The sequence below is a fragment of the Macaca nemestrina genome, chromosome 9, assembly GCF_043159975.1.
Source record: "Macaca nemestrina isolate mMacNem1 chromosome 9, mMacNem.hap1, whole genome shotgun sequence".
Classification (NCBI taxonomy): Eukaryota; Metazoa; Chordata; class Mammalia; order Primates; family Cercopithecidae; genus Macaca; species Macaca nemestrina.
Genome location: NC_092133.1, coordinates 86,474,063 through 86,499,169, shown reverse-complemented (window position 1 = coordinate 86,499,169; position 25,107 = coordinate 86,474,063). Strand labels below are relative to the sequence as shown.

The window sequence follows — 25,107 nt, the reverse complement described above, 5'->3', positions numbered from 1 at the left end:
ACGGCACTTCCCAGGCAGTGACCCGCAGTCACTGCGCTCCCAGAGGACATCCTGCCTCGGGGCCCTGGAACGTCCACCTTCTCCTAGCGCCGATCCTGAGCTGAGAAGCTCTGTCTGGTACAGCCACCATGCATCGTGGGCTGCTTCTTTCCCCAGGCGAAGCTCAACTTCTTCCCTTTGTTCTGAACCTCTGTGTGGACATCTTTTTTCAAACCCTCCACGGTAAAATCCTTGCCTCGAAACCCTGCCTACCTCTAAGATCTGAGGACGGATACTAAACGCTGGATGTAATGCAATGTACACATGTAAGCAGGCTCTGTAGGCACTCACTGCGCCCAGGTGCGCGCGTGGCGGAGGGGGAAGAGAGAAGCAGACCGCTTTCTATCCTTCCCGTGTTAAGTTGTGCCAGATGACAGGAGAGGTCACAGCCTGGGGCTAACTCCCCTGCCCAAGCGGACTTTCTCTGCAGGGTTCAAGGTTAATTATGAGGATTTACATTCGCATGGCACACGAGCATCCCCCTCTACGTGGAAATATGTCTTAACTTTCATAACTGCCTTACTAGCAGGGTATTTTTCGCTAGGGGCGAAGCGTCCTCCGCAAGCCGCCCAGCTGACATGCAGCAGAGACAGCGTTCTGGCCCTGCTAGCACGCAAGGACAAAGGCGCGGCTGAGCGCTTCCCTCCAAACCACGTGGTCTTGCCCGTGCTTAAAAACAAGCGCTGAGCCAGGCGCATGCGCCGCGAGCCACCTCGCGCCAGCCCGAGTCGGAGTCCCTGTTAGGGGCGGTGTCTACGGTTGAGCTGAGGGCGCAGGCGCCACGGCCCGTCTAGCCGGGTTCCCGGGCGGCTGGCGGCGGCGGCAGCGCCAGTGCCAGCGGCAGAGTCTCCGTTTCCGTGTGGGCGGCCACGCAGCCCTGGGTGAGTGTTCGGGGGGCCCGGCCCAATGTCGGGCAGTGGATGTCGGGGCCCGGCTCAGGCTCCTCGGGCGGCCGCGGCCCCGCGCCTTGGCCTCGCGGTGGTGATTGAGCCTGTCAGCTAGGGCTGTTTGTAGCGGTCTTAGGGCCAGGCGCCCGCTTCCGGCCGCCTAGCCTGAGACCGGAAGTAGCGCCGCGGAGCTTTCACCTGAGGCAGCCCGAGTCCCTGGCTGACCAGAAACTCAGCTACTTCTCCGACTTTGTGTAAGGCCCCTGCGCGCTGGGTCACCTGGGCCCTTTTTGATCTCGATTAAAATGCTGGAGCTGTTATTTTAAAGAGAGTCGGGCTAGATGTACGTCCGAGGTTTTGGGCGTTGATAGAGTCAAGTTAGTAGAGTGTGGGCGGATGGGACAGGCCGCCTGTAAATGCTGCTGTTACGTGACTTCCACGCAGCGTCTTCACTGCTGTCATCCTGTGACAGGCTGCCCTTGCTTTTCTCCTCCACTTTTCCCATCATATTCTTGTTGCTCTGTCTCCTCCAATCCGTTATCCGCACAGTTGTGCAAGTGGTCTCTGGCATAAAGTAGGTCATGCCATCATCACCCTACTTAACAGTTTTCAGAGTCATTCCATTGCACTGGGAGTGGAATCCATGCTCGTGTTTTCCCAGGCCTTGTGTGATCTGGCCCTTGCCTGTCCCCTCTCAGAACTGTGCCTGTGTCCGACCAACTGTCCAAACCAGACCCAGCTCTCCCCTGGTTGCGAGAGCCCCAGTGCTGGGGGAAGGACGATGAAGATACTAGCTCCCAGATGATTAAGCCTTAGAAGATACTCTGCAAGACTTAGGCCATGAATGGAGCCCTTCTTGGCTCTTCTTAACTCAAAGTCAAAAATAAAGTAAAATATTCGGTGTTCTAGCCTTCTTCCTTTTTCACAAATGCATCAGCTCTTTCTAGTGATAAAAGTTACACACGTTGTTGGGAGGCCGAGGTAGGTGGATCACCTGAGGTCAGGAGTTCGAGACCTGCCTGACCAACATGGTGAAACCCTGTCTTTACTAAATACAAAAAATTAGCCGGGCGTGGTGGCACATGCCTGTAATCCCAGCTCTCGGGAGGCTGAGGCAGGAGAGTCGTTTGAACCCGGGAGGCAGAGGTTGCAGTGAGCCTGGTGGAGCCTGGCAGAGGTTGCCCTCCAGCCTGGGCAACAGGAGCGAAATTCTGTCTCAAAAAAAAAAAAAAAAAATTATACTCGTCGTTTCCTTGCAAGACGTTCACTTTACTTTCGATCTGACTGAGTCCTCAGATGTCACTTTATCAGAGAGGCCTCCTTGACCCCACATCTACCTCCATAATTTCAGTTTGGTTTCTCTCATTTTGTCAGAAAGCCTTGTACTTTCCTAACAGCAGTCACCACAATTATACTTGTATGTGTCTCAAAAGTTGGGAACCACTGTATATCTGCTTTTACTTTAAAGCGTTGAAACTAGTATCAGTCAACTGCCCTTCTATTTTTAATATTGTGTCCAAGAAATCGCTATTGTGTACGTGTGTGTGTGTGTGTGTATATATATATGGATTTTAAATATCTGTTTTTCTCATGAGACTCTAAGCTCTATGAGGACAGGAATTAGTTAACCTAGTACATTGCCTGGTGTAATTGACTGTCAGTAACTATTTGTTAAATGTATGATTTATTTCACTTCTGAAATTCTTTAACCTGATAAGAGCCTTCTGGTTTCCAACTCTCACTCCCAGAAGACTTGGTTTTCTGGCCATTGCCAGACACTAAATGGCTTCTTGACACCTTTCTCCCATTTCCAGGCCCCTTCTGTTTTTTTTTTTTTTTTTTTAAACCTACTCAGCTTGGACCCTGAAGTCAGTTACTTCAGCTACTCTTCTCAGCATCTTCAACCCCATGACCCTTTTGCTGTACCATTTCTGCTCTGAAAATCCTCAATAGTGACATTTCCCCCAGGACTGCTAATTGCTGAAGGAGGAGATTGTACAGCCCTGGAGATTGTTAGCAGTCCATGGCTCTGCGGGGCTGGGGGCGGGGATCCTCAGGTAGGTCCTCCACAGCAATCATCAGTGTTTGTTCCCTGTCAACTCCCTGTTCTCTTGTACAGGACATTTATTCCAGACTCAGTCTTCAGCCCCTGTGCCAACTTTGTCTCCTGACCCAGGAACTGCCCAACTTGCTACTTTGTGGGTTATTTTGTCTATGATCCACTTCAGCTTCCCTCCTCTCCACCTGCAAATTTAGATCCATCAGGATTCCTCCTCCTGCCAGAGTCCGAGAAAGATGTGTTGTGCCTCCTGTTCATTTCTGCTCAGGACCTTCCACTTTTGCTGTTTCTTTTGGTACACCTTTCTGTGGGAGTTATCTCCTCTGTCTCCCTCCAGTCATTACATGCTCTAGTTTTTCTTGCCCTAGTTCTTTCCCCACCCCCAACAAATCCATTATTTATCACTCTAGCTGTCTCCTTGCCACAGGCAAGTTCCTTAAATGACAGGCCACTCCCTTGTGGCCTCCATTTTCTCATCTGCTCCTTTCACACCAACTACATTTCAACCACTACAGTCTGGTTTTTGACCCCATCCTCCACTGAAACTTTTTTTTTTGGAGACAGAGTTTTGCTCTTGTTGCCCAGGCTGTAGTGCAGTGGTGCGCTCTCAGCTCACTGCAACCTCTGCCTGCCGGGTTCAAGGGATTCTCGAGCCTTAGCCTCCTGAGTAGCGGGGATTACAGGCACGCACCACCACGCCCGGCTAAGTTTTGTATTTTTAGTAGAGGTGGGGTTTCACCGTGTTGGGTCAGGCTGGTCATGAACTCCTGACCTCAGGTGATCCACCCACCTCGGCCTCCCAAAGTGCTGGGATTACAGGTGTGAGCCGCTGAGCCTGGCCTGAAACTTCTTTTACCAGGGTAAATGGTGACCTGTTAGTATCCAAATTCACTCAGCCCTTTCCAATTCACTGGACTCTCTTCCTCCTTTTTTATTATTAGAAGTTTTCCCCAAACTTCATTATTTTTAACCTTGTCTTTGCACTACAATACTAGTACTTTTTAATATTATTTATTTTACAAAAATAAAAAAAGGTTACTTAATATTTTTGGTTGAATTGGCATCCTTTTTCTCTTAAAAAGAAATCCTCATGTGTGTACAAATAAGAAAAATGAAAACAGAATTGTTAACTGCCAGCTAGTACAGAGACTCTGAGCTGGAATCCTGCTCCCTCTGTTGGAAAGTGAGGTGAGCTGAGCCTTCCTCTTGAAAATAATCAGCAGGCCCCAAAAGGAGGAACTTTCTCACTGTGTTGTTCACTTTTTAACCTTTCTGATGTTAGTCTCCTCGGACCCTCCAAAATGACCTTCGGTACCTGTCAGAGCCTTAAGAACCCTGGAACTGCTCACTCTGCTGATGTGTCCACGTATCACCCAGACTTTCCCTTGAGCTCAGCTGTGCATTTCTGACTGCATGCTGCACATGGTACTGATTACATGTAAGCTGCTTGCCAGTCCTGCTTCCCATCTGCTTCCTTTTTGAGAGTCTCATTTTTGTGACTGAATTTATGACTCATTTGCCCAGACCAAACTTTTTATTAGACTTAGCTCTGAACCTCACTTCCTTTCAGCAGATATTGAGCACCTCCTATTTATCAGACCATGCACGGTGCATGTGTTCAAATCTCAGTTCCTCCGTGATATTTCCTGGACACCATATATAGGTCCCTCAATGCTCATGTGGCTTCTTGTCCGTGTCCTGGGCTAGCTGACCTGCCCTGCTCTGTTGTTACTGACATGCTGCTTCTCCAGTGGATAGCCACTCGGGTGTAGATGGTGCTGAAATCTTTGTATGCCAGTGCTTTATTGCTGGGCTTATTTTATTTAATAAGGAATGAGTGGGACCCATTGGGGGAACTTGTCATTTAACAGAAAAGTGACAGTGCTCAAAGAAGTCTTAGTTTATTCACAGATAAACAAAAAGCAAGACTGGTTTTTGGTTATTGTGTTGCTTTTTAATATATTTATTAGGTGTGATAGTTGTATGGGTAATATAGTGAATATATTCTCCTTAAAGCAGCAGGTCCTGAGTATGTGGAGTACAATGTGAAAGTTCCCCCTTATTTTTCCCTGTGCTTTCTCTTCCCCCCTCCTGACTTGCAGGCTTAGTTTGTATCCTGCCAGATCATTCTGTGTGCAGGATACATACTTCTTTCAACATAAGTGCGTTCATACCATGAATTTTTTCACTTAACATGGCTTTTGTATCAGTACTACAGAATATACTTAGTAGCTACATTAAACTATTAAAAATGTGCTCCAGTAAACATCCTTGCTTCTGTGTTTGACTAGTTCTCTGGAATAATTCTCTGGAATAAATACCTAGAATTGCTTGACAAAGGTCATGTGCGTTTAAAATTTTAATAGCTATTGCTAAGTTGTCCCCCCAAAGGGCTTTACTAATTTATATTCTCAGCAGCCGCGTGTGAGGGGGAGAGGATCATTCTCCTTGTCTGTATTGGATGTATCAGGCTTTACATTCTTGCCAGCCTGATGAGTGAGAAATTATACTATGTATTAAAATGGAGTTATTTTTGAGGTTTTTTTGTTTTTGTTTTTTTTTTGAGATTGAGTCTCACTCTTGCCTATGCTGGAATGCAGTGGCTAGATCTCAGCTCACTGCAACCTCCGCCTCCTGGGTTCAAGTGATTCTCCTGCTTCAGCCTCCCAAGTAGCTGGGATTACAGGTGCCCACCACCATGCCCAGCCAATTATTGTATTTTTAGTAGAGATGGGGTTTCACCATGTTGGCCAGGCTGGTCTCAAACTCCTAACCTCAAGTGATCTGCCCGCCTCAGCCTCCCAAAGTGTTGGGATCACAGATGTGACCCACTCTGCCCAGCCTATTTTCGAGAATATTTTAATTAACCTTTTAAAAAAACTTCTGATTTATTTTACATAGTCTTGCTCTTTTGCCCAGGCTAGAGTGCAGTTGTGCAATCATGGCTCACTGCAGCCTCCGTCTACCAGGCTCAAATGATCCTCCCGCCTCAGCCCCTTGAGTAGCTGGGAATATAGGTGCACACCACCAGGCCTGGCTAAGTTTTTAAATTTTTAGTAGAGACAAGGCCTCATTATCTTTCCCAGGCTGATCTTGAAGTCCTGAGCTTGCTGTTTCCCTGGCTGGTCTCTGTCCTCCTGCTTTGGCTTCCCAAAGTGCTGGGATTACAGGAGTGAGCCACGTGCCTGGCCTAATTAATCTGCTGAGCTTCTGATTTGTTCAGAGCTCCTACTTACTGGATAGGTGTTCAGCCTAGGAGTTTCTAGTCTCAGATTCACACAGAAGCTCTTTCCTAACATCACTGTTTCCTGTGCATTACAGTTGATCTTGCCACTATAATATAAATCATTTGTGTCATAATGAAATGAAGATGCTAACTTGGAAAACAGCAGCCAGATGATTTCAACTGTTTTGAAGAATATTCCATGGCCATCACCCCAGGATTTTGGTGGCTAGCTTTCTTAGCTGGCTGCCTAAATGTTCTTTGTTGATGACACTGCTTTTCTATTTCTGGTTAATTTTTTTTATTTATTATCAGAACTCAAGAAGATATATTGTTTGTCCCTTTTTAGTGAATTAATACTTGGACACTTGAATTTATATGGTTGGAAGATTATTACTTGATCTTTTTAGAAATTGGTCTGCTTTAATTGTAAAATATTTAAGAACTACAATGAATCCTACATAACGAAAAGGCTTATAAATTTTTTTTCCTTTTAGATAGTCTGTAGAGAATGCCAAATAAGGGAATCCCCCACTCAAGTCAAACTCAGGAGCAAGACTATTTACAGAGTCAACCTGTCAGTAATAATGAAGAAATGGCAATCAAGCAAGAAAGTGGTGGTGATGGGGAGGTGGAAGAATACCTGCCCTTTAGTTCTGTGGGTGACGGACCGTCCACCTCTGCCGAGGGGTGCGCATCAGCAGCTTCGAGGAGAGGGCCGGCCCTGCTGCATATCAACCGACATCAGATCCAGGCGGTGGAGCCTAGCGCCCAGGCCCTTGAGCTGCAGGGTTTGGGTGTGGACGTCTATGACCAGGATGTGCTGGAACAGGGTGTGCTTCGGCAGGTGGACAATGCCATCCATGAGGCCAGCCGTACCTCCCAGCTCGCTGACGTAGAGAAGGAGTATCGGTCGGTCCTGGATGACCTCACGTGAGTGCAGCCCATCTTCTTCCTTTAAAAGTTGCAGTTAAACATGACGGGGATATTCAGGTAATGGAGAGCTCTAGTATTCCAGAAGTTTAGGAGATGTGTAGAGTCTTTTATTTGGAGGACAGAGTCAGTAAGGGCAATCCTCAGCCTCATCTTTGAGCCCTAGCCCTTCCCCTCAGGAGTGGCATTGTACATGGTAGTTAGAGTCTCCATCCAGCTCATGAAAGCCAGTCGCATGCATAATGTCCAGAAGAGACGGGCTGTTCACCATCATGTACACAAAGTGATCTCAGGAGAAGTGCACCTAAAATTCGGGTGTTTCCTGTTCGAGATGCCAGGAATACATTTCGCCACCTTCACATTTTTCTCTGTGCAGTAGTTTCTTTCTAGCTTGCTGTCCCCAAACTTAGTGTTCAGTCCTTGGGCAATTTTTCAGATTTGCATTCTAGAAATAGGGGAAACTGTAGACCTGAGCCAGGGTAGGAGGTGAGGACAGGAGAGGGGAAGTGGGAGGTGTTGAGCTCACTTATCATTGCTGCTTGGCCCCCTGTTGGGCAGTGTTCTGGGCAGTGTCAGGTAAGCAAGAAAGAAGGCAAGGGCTGAACTGGATGGAGGATGGAGCAGTGTCGCAGAGGATAGCTGGGGAGGGTGGAGTGTGGAGCTGTCATGAATGTGGCTGTTGGTACTGCAAAGACATGTTTTCTGCTAACCATTCCCTGGTGTGTTCTTTTGGTCTCCTCAGGAGCAGGTGCACATTCATGGTTATAGTCTGAGTGTTGAGGACCTCAACTCTTTATAATAATACTTTTACATTTGATCTTGGAAATGTGTCCTCTTTCTACAGAGGTGACAGAGGAAAGTTGTGGGGTCTCCATGCAGAGTGATGCTAGATGGCTGGTGGCATGTGGTATCTCAGCCAGTAATATGCATTGTTTATCCTGTAATCCACAGAGGATGCAAACAGCAAATTACACAAGCATCAAGAAGATTGAATTTGTGTTTTGAAAATTGGAAGCTACAATTCTATGGTGTCTATTTTAGGAGTAATTTATTTTAAATTGATTTGTTTTCTTTGCACCACAAAGTTTAATGCTATAGTAAGTGAATCTTCCATTTATGTAGAAGAAAAATATTGTCGCAGATATGTGATTTATATAAGAAAATGTTTAAGCATTTTTAGGATGCTTCCAAACTTTGGCTTCCGCAGCAGGGTTAAAAAGCCCATGTATGCATTTTTTCATGTAAAAGAACAACTTATTGCACATTATTCTAGCATAATGTCTTGAATAAAGTAGGCACTTAAATAATGCTTGTGGAATGAATGAAGCAGCTTACAAATGGGAATGAGCTGATCTAAATCCGCTAGATAAAAGAAAACACTAGCAGTCATCTTAAACCTCTAATGATCCTACAAGTTTTATTTGTGGCAAATAAGGGTATGTATTCTGGTTTAGTTTCTTTTATCTTTTAGTTAATAAGAAGTAAAAGGGATGTGTTTTTAGCATTTTTCTCTTTATATTATGCTATAAAAATGTTATCAGAGTGGAAAATAGACAATTTATCTTATTTTTCAGGTCATGTACGACATCACTAAGGCAAATCAATAAAATTATTGAACAGCTTAGCCCTCAAGCTGCCACCAGCAGAGACATCAACAGGAAACTAGATTCTGTAAAACGACAGAAGTATAATAAGGTGATTCAGAATAACATATTCAGTATTGCATTTTTGAAAAAGTCATCATTTAGGCACACTTAATTTAGGAAGTATTTTAAAAAGCACTTATAAGATGTGAAGCAAATACTTATAATTACAGTAGAGAAATTTTGGGTTTCTTTTTTATGTTTAATCTTTCTGCTGTTTCCCTTTGACATCCCATTCTATTGCATTTAAAAAAACACAGATACATATACACACACATCCATCCATACACACATCCATACATACACAGTTGCTCCTTGATTTACGGCAGGGTTACATCCCGACAAACTCATCGTAAATTGAAAATATTGTTAGTCAAAAATGCATTTAATACCCTGAAAAACCTATCTTAAAGTCAAAATATTGTAAGTCAAACCGTAGTTAAGTCCAGAGCCTCCTCAGTTTATAATGGGGTTATGCCCTGATAAACCCATCACAAAGTTGAAAAATTGCAAGTCAGAACTTCATAAGTTGGAGACCATCTGTGTATTTGAGAAAAGTTCCTTTTTGGTGTTGCTTGCCTCACTTGGGTGCACTTCCCTAGTCTTCCTGCATCACCATTTCTTTGGCCCGGCTTAGGGTCATACTGACCTCAGTCTCCTGGTCTTGTGTGAATTCTTTTCTACTTCAACCTTGCTTCCTCTGATTGTCTCCACTCTGTTTCCTGGCAGTGCAGCCGTTGACCCTCACACACCTTTGCTCACTGTTGCGAGAGCCTGGCCCTTCTTCCCACCTTGGGTGGTACAGTCAGCACCCAGCCACACTGGAGCTGTACTTAGCTTTGGAAAACTTAAGGGTAGGGAATATTTGTTACTTCGGATATTATTTTTATGAAGTTTGAAACTTTTTTAAGGATTTATGTACAGCTTTGTGAGGTTTGAAACATTTTTTAGGATTTATGTACCCCTTTGTGAAAATATATTGCAATAGATGGGAATGACTAGTTGTAACCTTTTCAGTTCTGCCATCCCAAATGACTAACAGATGTCCTTGTGCTTACAGTTGATTCGCTGCAGTGAGTAGAGTCCTTCCATCTTTTCTTTAAACTCTTCAGGGGCAGGGCTGTGCATAGACTCAGTTCACGTGGCCCTCCTTTTATTATACTTTCCACTCACCAGTCTGTTATCTGCACCACCCCATCTTCTCTCACTTGCTTCCAGAATACAAGCCCAAAGGTCAAAGCTAGCAGTTGCCCAAGGCAGGTGGCTCCTCCCAAATCAGAGAGGGGATATCTGGTCTCTCGTGGGAGCATGTGAAATTGATGTGCACAGATATCTTCTTGGGCTTCTGGTGGGCTGGGATTTCAAGGGTGTAGAGCATCAAACTTGAGACCACTTCAGGTCATAGTCTAACTTAATTATGCATTCTTGTCTTTAACAGCTCTTTGATGGTTAGGTAGACTATTCAGAGGGAAAGTGCTTTAAACAGGATGTTGCTGAGAGAAAGACTGAGAAAAAACAAATTGCAAGTCATTGCAATGTGGCATTTATGTTCAGGATTTCCCCTAGTCCCATACTCATATTTGAAGTTGAAACTTCTTGACTTTGGGAAGATGAACCAGGTACCACAGGCCCAGTTCATTGGGCCTTCCCAATGAAGCCCAAGGGCACATATCTGAGTTCTAGTGATGTGGAAGGAAACAAGACAGAGGAGTCTGGAGTGGCCAGGGTAAAGAGGCATGGCAAAATATATTTTTTTCTTAAGGCTTTTTGATTAGATAGAATACTAAAAGGACAGTCATAAATATGGTAGGTTATCAAAGGGGACTAACTTTTTCAACTGAACATTTGCGTTTTTATTTCTTATCTTATGGCCTATTGACTTCCATAGCCCATTGGCTCCGGAGATCAGAAACACAGAGTAGTTTAGGGTTTTGCCCAGTGTGTAAGGGGGAAACCAAGTAGAACAAGTCCACCTTTCAGGTCAGTGTCCATGTATTTAAGGGCTCGGGCACATAGAAGGCTGTCTGCCGCCCTTAGGAGAGCATGGTGGTGCAGGCATGCCTGTCTGCTGGGAATATTCATGGCCCCTTTACTCCTAGAAAAGTGGTAGTTGCTCACATGGGGCTCTCTAGTAATAGTAATGTATGGAATTTTTATATAATGTAATGTATATTTTATTTTTATTTTACTTTGGATTAAAGTTTAAAATTTCATAATGCTGTCTTTTGTATTTAACAATAAATCACTTCATTGCTATTTTCTGTCTTCGATATTTACCATTCAAGGAACAACAGCTAAAAAAGATCACTGCAAAACAAAAGCATCTCCAGGCCATCCTTGGAGGAGCAGAGGTGAAAATTGAACTAGATCATGCCAGTCTAGAGGAAGATGCAGGTGAGAATGCTGGGAGCAGTTTCTCTGTGTTCTTGAATTGATGCCTGATGCCTGTAGTCAGTGGAGGGTGTCTCTTTAGTCTTTGCCTGGGTTTTGAGAAAAATCCATTTCTTTGCTTTAGTGTCAAAACAGATTTAGGAAAATTTTATTCTTTACCCTTGCAGAACCAAATCCCTCTCAAAGAGAATTAAAGTAAACTTTTTACTCAGTTCATTGGAGGCTGCTGATACACATTTATTATTACATTTAATACATTGGAAATCTTAAACATTCTTATATTGTTAATTTGATAAAGACAACTAGCATCGTGATTGAATTACATGTTGGAAGCCCAACATCATCAATCCCCATTTGTAGAATGGCTCTCACATGTCTTTAAGGAGCGTATTTGGCAGGCTTTCCAAGCATCAGTTTAAGAAAAGACATCTTCATTCAGGTTATACTGTGGCCAGTATTTCATTTACATTACTGTCTTGGATAGTTGTCTTTTGGAAAACCTTTTGGGAAAATTCATAAGCTCTGGAACTAAATTATCTTTGCAGTCATTGTGTGTGTGCGTGTGTGTACAAATTGTTGGTGGCTGCTTAGGCATTGACTATTTGAAATACAGATTAAAGGCCGGGCGCGGTGGCTCACGCCTGTAATCCCTGCACTTTGGGAGGCCGAGGCGGGCGGATCACGAGGTCAGGAGATGGAGACCATCCTGGCTAACACGGTGAAACCCCGTCTCTACTAAAATACAAAAAATTAGCCGGGCGCGGTGGCGGGCGCCTGTAGTCCCAGCTACTCGGGAGGCTGAGGCAGGAGAATGGTGCGAACCCGGGAGGCGGAGCTTGCAGTGAGCCGAGATGGTGCCACTGCACTCCAGCCTGGGCGACAGAGTGAAGACTCTGCCTCAAAAAAAAAAAAAAAAAAAAGAAATACAGATTAAAGCTGCTTAACATTAAATTCTCTAAGCAACTATTTTCTACTAGCTTTAGAAGTTTATTCAGTAAGATGAGAATTGTTATGAAGAATTAATTGAGACAATAGAAAAATGTAAATACATATATATATTTTTGAGACAGAGTTTCGCTCTGGTTGCCCAAGTTGGAGTGCAGTGGCACCATCTCAGCTCACTGCAACCTCTCCCTCCTGGGTTCAAGTGATTCTCCTGCCTCAGCCTCCCAAGTAGCTGGGATTTCAGGTGCGCAACACCACGCCCGGCTAATTTTTTGTATTTTTAGTAGAAACAGGGTTTCACCACGTTAACCAGGCTGGTCTCGAACTCCTGACGTCAGGTGATCTGCCCACCTTGGCCTCCCAAAGTGCTGGGATTACAGGTGTGAGCCACTGCACCCAGCCCAAAAATACGTGGTTTTAAAGTTCAGTCTCTCAGAATTCATTAGGCCTATGACCAGTGCTTTTAACTACTTGGTACTGTGTTTCTCATTGGTAACAGATGTTTGTACCTGTCTGGCTGTCTCAGATCTGCTGTTGTCTTTCACCTCCTACTGTGACTTTGGTAGTAGGGTTAATAGCTACCTCTCAGGGTTAACAGCTACTACTTTGGTAGTAGGGTTAATAGCTACATTGTCTAGAGTTATTAGCTACCTCCTCAAATCCAAGAGCCCCTTTTTATCCTTGTTCCACTTCGCCTGTCTACAGCAGCTGACACTTCTATTCCTTCTGGGATCCCTACTTCTCTACTGGTTTTCTTTTTGGCCCTCTGACTACTTCTGCATAGTTATTTCTGGCATATCTTAAATGTTGATGTTTCTCAGGATTTCTCTGAGCCCTCTTCTTGTTCTACTGCCTCTCCCTGGTCATCTATTCCCCATGGCTTTTGCAGCCACCTAGGTTCTACTAGTACCTTATACAGATCTGTAGACATCTGGCTTTGCTCTTTTTTTGAGCTCCTGGTTCCATCTCTCCGTCTGGACACCAGCCAACACTTGAGACTTGAGGCAAAATAGTGTAAAGGAAAAGATTTGTTAAATGAACTGTATATAAAACCAAGAACTTCTGTTCATCAGAAGATAACATTAAGAGAGTGTAAAGGCAAGATACTGAGCTGGAGAAGATAATTTGCAATACATGTGTGAATCAAAGGACTCAAATCTAGGATGTATAAAGAACTAGCAGTCGTTTAAAAAAAATAGACAAAGAAAAATGGGAAAAAGACTGGAACACTTTCTATACAAAAAAGGCTGTCCAAAAGATAAATTCATGAAAGGCATCTATTTTGTTAGTCATCAGGGAAATGTAAATTATAGCCATAATGTGGTACCACTACACATCTACCAAAATAGCTAACATGGAATGGCAAGAATATGCACCAGCTGGAACTTTCTGACGCAGTTGATGGGACTTTGGAAGGTAATACTTTGGAAAACTGACAGTGTCTACTAAAGCTTAGCATACCCAGATAATTATATACACACACACATGTACATGTGTATATATATGTATATATGTATATATACACACGTATATACATATATATATACGTACATACGTATATACACGTGTGTGTATATACACGTGTGTGTGTGTGTATATATGTTACCGAAAGATGTACATCAGAATATTCATAACATTATTTCTAGTAGCCAAAACCTGGAAGCCACTCAAATGTACATCAACAGTGACAGTTAACAAACTACAGCTTCATTCAACAGTAAGGATGCAGCTCAAAATGTTGCGCGAAAGAAGGTGGACACAGGACAAACATTTCTACTTATGTAGCATTCAGAGACAGGCACAACTTGTCTGTACATTAGGAGTCCAGGTCCATCATTATCTTGAGGGGTATAGAGGCTGGGAGGTAGCCTGAAGGGCTCATCTGGTGGTGCTAGTAATTTCTGTTATATGATATGGGTGCTAGTTTATCAGTACGTATTTTCTGAATATTCACTGAGTTCTACACTTAATGATTTGTGCACTTTCAGATGTGTGTTTTGTTTCAGTGCAAGTTTAATGAAAAACTGGGTATCATTGGCCTGCAAGAGTCATAGATTTTAGAATATGGATTCCTTCCTATTAAGCCTTAGGTCTTTTGGTGTTTTGATTATGTGGTAATTTTGCCAGAAATGAATTTCAACTAATGAAAGAGGGATACTTTCTGGGTGACTTTACGCTTATGGTGTAACTTCCAATTTTAGTTCATGTCTTCAAGTCAGTTAACTTCACATATCTAACACAGTGCTGCTCTCCAATAGACCTTTTTGCAGTGATGAAAATGTTCTCTGTGTTGCCCATTATAGTAGCCATTAGTCATGTGTAGCTCTTGAGCACTTGAAAAAGGGCAAGTGCAGCTGTGGAACTGAGTTTTTAACTTAATGTAATTTAAATTTAAATAGCTACAGGTGACTGGTAACTGCCATGCTGGGCAGCGTAGAGCTGACATTTATGTTTTTCCTATTTAGATATGTGGTGATCCCTGAGATGCCTGTTTTTGGTTTTACTATCTCTTGAATTTAAGTCCATCTGAATGCTGGTTTTAGCAATGATGTGAGAACTTCAGAGCTTGCTTCCTCATGGACTATTCCTTGGCTGATAAGGAAACACAGCTAAATATGACTATTTATAACTGTATTTATAGAGTAATCAGCCTATTTTTGGATGGCAGAGAGTATATTTATAGTGAAATATTGTGGAGAAAAGTTACTGACAAGTCATCTTTTTGAACAGGAATATATTAAATATAGTGTGATGCTATAATAAATTTTATTCTGTCCTTCGTATGTAGCATGCTTTAGTACATGGATGATTCTTTTTTTTTTATATGAGTTACTTGTAGCTGCCTAATATTTCTTGAAAGAGTGAGCATTTCTTTTGTACCCTTGAAAAGTTTCATGCTAGTGCAAAACGCGTTGCCATTGTTCTTTCAGAGCCTGGGCCATCCAGTCTTGGCAGCATGCTCATGCCTGTCCAGGAGACTGCCTGGGAAGAGCTCATTCGCACTGGCCAGATGACACCTTTTGGTACCCAGATCCCTCAGAAACAGGAGAAAAAGCCCAGAAAAATCATGCTCAATGAAGCATCAGGCTTCGAAAAGTATTTGGCAGATCAAGCAAAACTGTCTTTTGAAAGGAAGAAGCAAGCTACTTGTAATAAAAGACCAGCTAGAAAAGCTCCAGCCTCAGTCACGCCTCCGGCCCCAACACAAAGTAAAAACAAACCAAACAAGAAAGCCAAAGTTCTGTCTAAAAAAGAGGAGCGTTTGAAAAAGCACATCAAGAAACTCCAGAAGAGGGCTTTGCAGTTCCAGGGGAAAGTGGGATTGCCAAAGGCAAGGAGACCCTGGGAGTCAGACATGAGGCCAGAGGCAGAGGGAGACTCTGAGGGTGAAGAGTCTGAGTATTTCCCCACAGAGGAGGAGGAGGAGGAGGAGGAAGATGACGAGGTGGAGGGGGTGGAGGCAGACCTGTCTGGAGACGGTACTGACTATGAGCTGAAGCCTCTGCCCAAGGGCCGGAAACGGCAGAAGAAAGTCCCAGTGCAGGAGATTGACGACGACTTTTTCCCAAGTTCTGGGGAAGAAGCTGAAGCTTCTCCTATAGGAGAAGGAGGAGGAGGAGGTCGGAAAGTAGGAAGATACCGAGATGATGGAGATGAAGATTATTATAAGCAGCGGTTAAGGTTGGTCTGTGGGGATTATAAATAATATTGTACTGTTTGCTTTATCTTAGGTGACAGGTTTATTAATATGTAAACATTCTAGTCCAGCTTAATATATTAGACCCCCGATTATGCAGAGGTTGGATTTCTGCAGCCTTAACCTGCTGGAAGCAGTGGGGCCCCTGAGTCCTTAATGGTGCTGGCCCCAAATGCATGTACTTCTAGGTCTTTATTTGGATTTGGAGGCAAGTCGAAGATGAAAAACTTAAGGGAAGCCTGGGGCAAGAGGCATACAGAGGGCTGAGTGTGAGCTGTGTCGCCTTGATATCTACAGTCATCCTAGAATAAGTATCAGGAAAAAGAAAAGGGTGAATTATGTCATGCATACTGGATAGAGGTTTCTGTTTTCCCTTTTGAAGCAGGAAAGTAATTTTAGAGAACTTTTCTTCAAAAACAAGCTGAAACAAGCTTTGGCATAGAAAGAATAAGCTTGTTTTTGTAAATCCTTCATTTGTCTTGAGAAGATAGTCATCTGCATAATTATAAACTACCATCGTGCAAAAAGTATACTTTGTATGCACAGCATACCTTTCTTTTCACTGTTGTTTTTTATGTTAGAGACTGACTTTGGCTTTTAGCTCCATGACATTGTCTCTGTATAAAGCAAGCACCATAAAAGGGAAGGTGAACATGTGAAACACGAAGTCTGAATTGCATATTGCCACGCGTTTTCTGTGAGCCAGGAAAAATAATCGGCATTGCAGGCCTCCCCACGGTGGCCCACTGAGCACTGTGCTACTGCTGCACATTTCAAGTCTCCTTGATTTAGAGCTCACTTAGCTCTAAGGAATTCAAAGGGAACAAGGAACTTTATTACTTTTAAAATACTTGATAGTGGGATGGCTTTTTCCCAATCCTCAACAGTTTTTTCTTATTTCTCAAGGTGAAGAGACCTAGTTGGTTATATTTATTGGCCTTTGTGAGTGAAGGTTGACCTGGTGTTTTTTCTTGTTACTTAGAACTGCTCATTAACCCCTGTCCAGACACTACAGACACCATAACCTTTCCAAAATGGATGCATCAGAATTCTTTTAAACAGTAATTTGAGGACCTGTGACTTAAATCCTGTTCTTTAGAGTTGTGGCACTCACATTCTAGTAGCACCTTCTGTAATAATGCACAGATGAGGGCTGGCATATATTCGTCATCCCTCAGTGCAGCTTTCGTTTCTGTGCATGTTTATTACCTGTAAAGTTGTTTGAGGAATGTTGCCCAGTACTCTTGAACAGTGAGCAGTGTCAGGCTTTTTCTTAACTACTGCAAGGAATTAATAAAAGTGTTAATCTCAACATATTGATTATAAATGGAGCAATATATATTTTTCCAATTAAATTGGGTCAATATTAAATATGTTTAAAATATATCAGTATTTTAATCAAGAGCAATTTATTTTGACTGAATTTTAAATGTGGGTTTAGTTTAATTTTATGGCAGTAAGTTTTTCTTAATAATGTTAAGATTGTAAAACAATTTATTATTTCCAGAGCCAATATTTTGCTAAAGCTACAGTAAAATCTCAAATGAATTTCAGAAATATCAATAACTCTTAACTGCCACCAAAATACGATAGCTCTTAACATTTTATAGCTACAGTTATTAAGGCTGTTAAACTGCAGATATCCACATTGAAATATTTGTATTACGTCTCCTTTGGTGCTATCTGGATTGGGGGATGTTAAAGGAAAATCAAATGCTCGGGATTGAGAAGCATATTAGAACTGCCAGTCTCTCTATATTTTGTTACTCATTGCTGATCTTCGTAGACTGATTGAAATGGTAATGCTATTCCCTTGAGAAACAAAAAGACTTTTAGGGTTGCTTGTCTTAGCAATGGTTTGACGATGGATGATTACAATAAGTCATATAGTTTACAACATAGAAAATTAGTTTTTTTGGGGGGGTTAGAATTTAGAAATAGTTCTCAGGGTAGGCACCCTTAGCTGAACTTAACACCTTTTACTGAGGGTATAGCCTGTTAATTATAATGCTCTTTTCAACTCTAGGAAGTGAGAGTGGGTGACTTCTGGATATCTCATCCTCTTTATTCTCTCAGCGTGAGAGCCATCGGCCTTTCACTGGCACTAGGTTCACCCCAACTAGGTACCTTTGTTTTAGCTGGTACTAGGAATTTCCCGTCAAGCCCTTTCCATAGCTTCTTTATGGAACTGGGCAGTCGCACCTTGGATCCTGCTTTCCTTCATTTGGCTCAGACCCTCGGCTCAGACCCTCAGCTCAGTCTTCGAAGTTTTAACCATTTTTCAAACCGTGTATTCCCCCTTCCCACGTATTTCTCCTGCCTCCTCCTCTGCACTGAACTGTATCTCGAGGCCAGCTCCTCAGTGGGTTCCCTGGTTTTCATACCATTTCATATCATACAGGATGGATGAGCCATTGCTTAGAAGTAAATGTTCTGTCGGTTCTATGGTCAATGATATACAGGTCTTATAAAACATACATTATTTTTTCATTTTAATTTTGTGCTGCCACAGTTTCCATTTGCTATTGGCTGTTGGTTGTCAGGTCTACTGCTTTCTTAAAATATACTACTGCTTTGCACATTGTGGGCCTGGGAGCTCCAGGTGCCAAATAAAGATTTAATAGGACTAACACACCTTCAGTGTTTGAGTGATGTGGGTTCCTGGTGAGCATCTACATGCTACTTACCTAGTCCAGGCTGTGCAGCCAAGACAGCCCTGGGTGGCCCAGAAGACCAAACATTTCGTATGAACCTTTCCCCTTCAGGGTGATAAAGATCAGAGCGCTTGTCCCCAGTCCTTGTTACCTCCATGTTGTTGATTCACTTCCCAGTTGACATATTCGAGGTCAGCCCACATAGCTTTATCTTTGCTTTCATGTCAGGAATGCATGTCTGCATCCTTGGACTGGCTTCAAGGGTTTCTGGCAAAAAATTTGCAGTCTGTTGATGGACTTGGGCACAAATAGGACCTAACCAAGTGTGAAGGGAATAATGAATTCAGATTGAGATATTTGGGAGAGACTGTGGAGGAAGTTCATCCAGTGTAGGGCCTCGTCTTTTTGGGTAGCTCAGATATATTAATATGGCCCTTATCCCAATTAACAACGTTACACATTTGCCCCTAAGCTCCAGGTACATCATTGAGAAGGGAAGGAATTTGCTTTGCTTTGGAGGCACATTATTTCCTCAGGGTTCTCATTTGGATTGCCTTGGAGGTTGGTGTGATGCCACAATATGCAGAGAGGCTGAGGACAGGGAGGGCAGGTGGGCTTCACTCTCCAGCCAGCTCTGATTTCTGGGGAGTGGTAGTCTATTCAGGGGGCTCCGAGGCCCTTTTTGGGTGGGCTGGGAAAGAGTCTGCATTTCCTTAGTGATGTCTATCATACGCACAGTGGGGAACTAGCAACATTCATGCTAGGTAGTTGCCAACCTTGCCATAGGAAACAAATGTCACTGACTCCTGCCTCTTTGTCCAGCAGTGGTCAGCGCTGCTTGGTCAGGCTGTGGGCATAGATGGGTTGCATCCTGAGTGAGAAGATGCACTTCCAGATATGTTTTTGTCTCTTCTTGCTGCCAGGACTAGGGTTAGCATTTATCATTTGACTTAAACTCATTCCCCCAAGCTCTTACTCTGTTTTCATCTGCCAGCGGTTATTATTTAAGTTGTTGCCCTCACAGACTACTTCCTTGGCAACAAGCACAGACAACAGCAAAGCTTCCCCACCCACAGACTGAATATGCAGTGTCACTGGGAGCCCCCAACACTGGAGATGCTGACTCAGGAAGTCTAGCATGGGGTCACCGGGCAGGACTTTTAAAATACGTTCCCAGGTGGCTCTGATCACTATCAGGTTTGGGAGCTAGGGATGGAAATAAGTCAATCTTACATATTTCTTCTTTTTGGGGCTGCAGCTTTTGGTTAATGCAGTTTGTATATCAGTTTCTCAAAAATCTTCTTTTATGTGCCCTGCACAGTTGTATGTACACAGGGGAGGGCCTGGCAGGGAGCCTTAGCTAAATGCTATATGTCATAGATCATCTAGTTCTTGTGGGGTGTGTGTGTCAGAATCACATGGGGAACACTTTCAGTGGGTAGGGGCCTAAGCTCAACCTGGGGAGTCCGAGGCGGCAGGTGCGGGGCAGGAGGAGCTGGGCATTGCACTTGTGCTTTGGCTGAGCTCCCGCTGACTCTGGGGGGAGCTTGGTGACATTCTTCATGGTCCACAGGCCCTTGTTCAGAAATAACTGTATTCTCATTTAGGAGAGCTTTGAGGCAGTTGGAAAGCATTGTTGGTAAGGATGTTGAGGCTTGAGAATGTAATGCTTTTTTCTCTACTTTGGGCCACACCCAGCAAATAATTGTCTCTGGGATAAATCCCCAACCTGTGCCCACCCCGATCAGGGAAACACAGTGGGGAGTTCAGAAATGAACTCTTCAGTAGGCGGTGCCTGAGTCTCCTCAGGTGACCTGGTGCATTGGGCTAAGCTGCTAAACACACAGCCTGAAGTGGATTTGAGTTGGTTCCTCTGAATGGTTTGAAGGCTCCCTCGCCACCTTTCAGCACTTCTGATGAGTCCCTGTTTTTTATTGTAAAAGTATGATAATATTAAGATGAAAAAATGACCTCTATTTTTTATGTTTTTATTTTCTACATGTCATTCCAGTCTTTGGTTCTGTGAATAAGCATCTTTACATGGTTATAATCATGGCCCCTCCAGTTAATTGGCTTGCCCACAGTCTTAATGTGAAGTAGAGCTGAGATTTTAAGTTGGCTGGGCCCTCTACATACTTGTGTTTCCTTCCCTTTGGGGGATTGAGTAGAAGGTGCAATATTTAGGTATGACCACAGGGTGGTGCCAAGAATCAACACATAGCTGCCCCACCTCCGTTGGACTGGAAACCAAACCAAAAACCTAAGCCCGTGGTCTGGGAATTGGATGAGGATATAGGGAGATGGCTCAGGAGTATGGAAGACCTGGCAAGTATGGTGTGGATGGGGATCGAATTTACTTCATGATCTGGTGTAACCTGAATCTGTAGTCTTGATGTCTGTTGGTATAATTGGTTTTTAATACATTTTTGATCCTAAAGGTTTTTCTTGTGCCCTATTTTTTACCTTTTTTATATGAGTAACTTTGAGATGTAAAGGGCTGATAAAGATTCTATTCATTGTGTAAGTCTTACAGCATGTCTTCTAATAGTCTGTGAGATGTAATCTCCTGTGAAGATAATACTCTTCATTGTCCTTCCCCTGAGCACTGGGCCTCTGTGGCCAGGGCCCCATTGGATCCTGGCTTGGGAGGGTTGGGTTGTGCACATCCACTGTTCTGAGGAGGGAGCTCTCAGCATTTCAGATGCTGAGGGGTCAAGCCAAATAGGATGACTGTTATGAAGAGAGTCTTGTGGATTTGGAACGTTGAGGCCTTGAGGGCCTGAGCACGGGTGGCATTAAGTGGGGGTGGGGGCGGGGGTAGGGGTGGTGCACAAGAACAATGATGGCTGACATGTTTGAATGCGTACCTCTTAGTGGTTCCTGTGGTTCTTCTTGTTATATAGGTTAATTTGTTTAATCCTTACAGCTACCCAGGAGATAGGACTTTGAGCCCAGAGAGATGAAGTCATTTGCTCAAGGTAGCAGTCAGTGGAAGGGCTTGGAGAAGTAGAAGGGGTCTAAAGGTGGTTTGGGACACATGAGAGTGATCTCACAGCTTGCTTTGCTGCAGCAGACTCGGACAAGCATTGCTTCAGTGCCTGGTTTCTCCCTCCACTTGATGGGGGCCAACTCCACCCCATTGTCCCATTCCTATCTTGAAATGCTTCTAAAGGCAGTGCCCTGAGAACCACCACCCTCCCAGCCTGTTTCCATTTTATTGTCTTCCGGGAACCTCTTCCTTCTGTCTAGCACCTGTTTGCACTGGGATTGTCCTGTCTGTCCTTAATTTGGATCCTGGTTTGTACCCGATGAGGATTTAGCAATTTTAGGCTGTGCTTCAGCAAAGGCCAGCTGACAATATGGAGGTTGATTTGATCGTGCCTTTTTTTTTTTAAAGCCCAAATTAAAGAGAAAAAACAAAACTCTCCCAAAATCTGAATTTAGTAAAAGTTTGAGATTTTACCCAGAAACCTAAATATAATGATTTTAAGAATGTTCTTAACTTCTCTGAGAGTTCAGTTTTCTCAAGAAATAAGCCTGGCCGGGCACAATGGCTCATACCAGTAAACCCATGACTTTTGGAGGCCAAGGCAGGAGGATTGCTTGAGCTCAAGAGTTCGAGACCAGCCTGGGCAACATGGTGAAACCCCACCTCTACAAAAAGTAGAAAAAGTTACCTGGGTGTGGTGGTGTGCGCCTGTAGTCCCAGCTACCCGTGAGACTGAGGTGGGTGGATCACTTGAGCCTGGGAGAAAAAAAAAAAAAGAACGAACGATGCCCATGTTCTTTTTTTTTTAGGAATCTATAAGTTGAAAGAAAAAGTTACACTCTTAAAACCTATTTATGCCTAGTGTTCCATTATTGGAACGCTAAGCATGTGGGAGTTATTTATACCCTACTGCTCAATGTCATTGCCAAGGTCTGATTTTTCACACGTCTGCCTCCTGAGGGTGCATGTTATCACGTGGTGCACAGAGTTAGTTACTGCTACAGATACTGGCATGCTGGGAGCTTGTCAAAAGTGATGTGAGTTTTCAGAAACATTTTTGAGGAAGTATCCAAAGACAGGTACATATAACTTTATTGCACTACATTCTATACTAGTAATTTTAAAAGAATAACTTCTCTATTAGTTATGCTATTGTGCAGTAAAAAGAAAATACAGAAAGTATTATTGTTGCATTAGTTATGGGTTTGACATTTTTCATGTTCCATTTTTGGAACACTAGGCAAAACCACTACCACTAGGACTAATAATACCTTTTTTCCGTTTTAGTCCCAAGATGCCTCGAACACTAAGTTTACATGAAATAACTGACCTTTTAGAGACAGATGACAGCATAGAAGCAAGTGCTATAGTGATACAACCACCTGAAAATGCTACAGCACCTGTTTCTGATGAGGAATCAGGAGATGAAGAAGGTGGAACAATAAATAATCTGCCAGGTTCTTTGTTGCACACAGCTGCGTATCTTATTCAAGATGGCTCTGATGCTGAGTCTGACTCAGATGATCCCTCATATGCACCTAAAGATGACTCTCCTGATGAAGTTCCATCTACGTCTTCTGTGCAGCAACCTCCACCATCAAGGAGGAGGAAAATGACAAAAATTGTTTGCAAATGGAAAAAAGCCGACCTAACTGTACAACCCGTAGCAGGTAGAGTTACAGCACCACCAAACGATTTCTTCACCGAAATGAGAACTCCCACAGAAATTCTTGAACTTTTTCTTGATGACGAGGTCATTGAACTCATTGTCAAGTACTCCAACTTATATGCTGACAGTAAAGGTGTACATCTTGGCTTGACTAGCTCTGAATTCAAATGTTTTCTGGGAATTATTTTTCTGAGTGGTTATGTTTCAGTTCCTAGAAGGCGTATGTTTTGGGAACAAAGAACGGATGTGCATAATGTACTGGTTAGTGCTGCCATGAGACGTGACCGATTTGAAACTATATTTTCTAATTTGCATGTTGCTGACAATGCAGATTTGGATCCAGTGGACAAATTTTCCAAATTGCGACCTCTCATAAGCAAACTCAATGAGAGATGCATGAAATTTGTTCCAAATGAAACATATTTCAGCTTTGATGAATTCATGGTTCCTTATTTTGGTCGTCATGGGTGCAAACAGTTTATTCGGGGAAAGCCCATTCGGTTTGGCTATAAGTTTTGGTGTGGTGCCACCTGTCTGGGCTACATTTGCTGGTTTCAGCCGTATCAGGGTAAAAACCCAAATACTAAACATGAGGAATATGGTGTCGGTGCGTCACTTGTCCTTCAGTTTAGTGAGGCACTTACAGAGGCACACCCTGGACGATACCATTTTGTATTCAATAACTTTTTCACCAGTATTGCACTTCTTGATAAGCTCAGTTCAATGGGACATCAGGCAACAGGTACAGTGAGAAAGGATCACATTGACAAAGTTCCATTGGAATCAGATGTAGCTTTAAAGAAAAAAGAAAGAGGCACATTTGATTATCGAATTGATGGCAAAGGCAATATTGTCTGCAGATGGAATGATAACAGTGTTGTCACTGTTGCCTCATCTGGTGCTGGTATCCATCCCCTGTGTCTTGTCAGTCGTTATTCCCAGAAATTGAAAAAGAAGATCCAAGTTCAGCAGCCAAACATGATCAAAGTGTATAACCAATTCATGGGAGGCGTAGACAGAGCTGATGAAAACATTGATAAGTATCGGGCCTCAATCCGTGGAAAGAAATGGTATTCAAGCCCTCTTTTGTTCTGTTTCGAATTGGTCTTACAAAATGCTTGGCAATTGCATAAAACATATGATGAGAAACCAGTGGATTTTCTGGAGTTTCGTCGACGTGTGGTATGCCATTATCTGGAGACCCATGGTCATCCTCCAGAACCTGGCCAAAAAGGAAGACCTCAGAAGCGTAACATTGACTCCCGTTATGATGGCATAAATCATGTGATAGTCAAACAGGGAAAGCAAACGCGGTGCGCTGAATGTCATAAGAACACCACTTTTCGATGTGAAAAATGTGATGTTGCCTTACATGTGAAGTGTTCTGTTGAATATCACACTGAATAGCAGGTGTCACCACCTCCTGAGACAAGAAACATAATTTTATACATTATGTACAGTGGTTTTGCCTAGTGTTCCAATTTTGGAACGTCACATAACAATGGAACATAATAAATTTTTTTTATCTTCAGATTTTTGTTCCTTGAATTTTTCTAGGTAACATATATGAATTTAATGCAAAAATTCAAAAAATTGTAACCTTAGACATAAATGGGTTAAAGATGTTTTCTTAGAGAGCACATTGGCTTCTTTTAAATAACAAAGCTGAGACACAAATGAAGACTAATTTTGCTTCCTGCTCTACACACCTTTCATTTTTGGCTCTGGGCATAATTGTCTGCATCAGTCTTAATTTACTCCATGAGATCTGCACTCCTAACTGAGGGTATTTCATCTGCTCAGATGTGCCAATTAAGTTTACCCAGATAGACCATAAAAAGGCAGATAAGAAAAGTAAAACACCAAGTGTCTCAATTTAGCAAATTAGACTAATCTGTAAGGGATTCTTAGCTGTCTGAAATAGAAAGCCTATCATACTACAGAATGCAAACTATATTAAATACCCAGCTTGGTGCCT

The 25,107-nt window shown here is 43.1% G+C and overlaps 1 protein-coding gene across 8 annotated transcripts in view; it reads left to right on the top strand.

The window, feature by feature from the left end:
- The first annotated feature begins 738 nt into the window (after positions 1 to 738).
- Positions 739 to 25,107, top strand: part of LOC105486643 (ERCC excision repair 6, chromatin remodeling factor) — an 85,283-nt gene continuing 60,914 nt past the window's right edge. Inside the window, exons 1-7 of one of the 8 annotated variants that reach the window (XM_011749599.2) lie at positions 767 to 920; positions 6,706 to 7,141; positions 8,716 to 8,836; positions 9,519 to 9,638; positions 11,070 to 11,178; positions 15,051 to 15,801; positions 22,748 to 24,660. In XM_011749599.2, the coding sequence (XP_011747901.2) occupies positions 6,720 to 7,141; positions 8,716 to 8,836; positions 9,519 to 9,638; positions 11,070 to 11,178; positions 15,051 to 15,801; positions 22,748 to 24,536 (3,312 nt within the window). In that variant the 5' untranslated portion in view covers positions 767 to 920; positions 6,706 to 6,719 and the 3' untranslated portion in view covers positions 24,537 to 24,660. Of the gene's footprint in view, positions 921 to 1,052; positions 1,181 to 6,705; positions 7,142 to 8,715; positions 8,837 to 9,518; positions 9,639 to 11,069; positions 11,179 to 15,050; positions 15,802 to 22,747; positions 24,661 to 25,107 lie in introns of those variants that run through there. The other 7 variants (XM_011749600.2, XM_011749592.2, XM_011749593.3 and 4 more) reach the window with 7 other exon arrangements.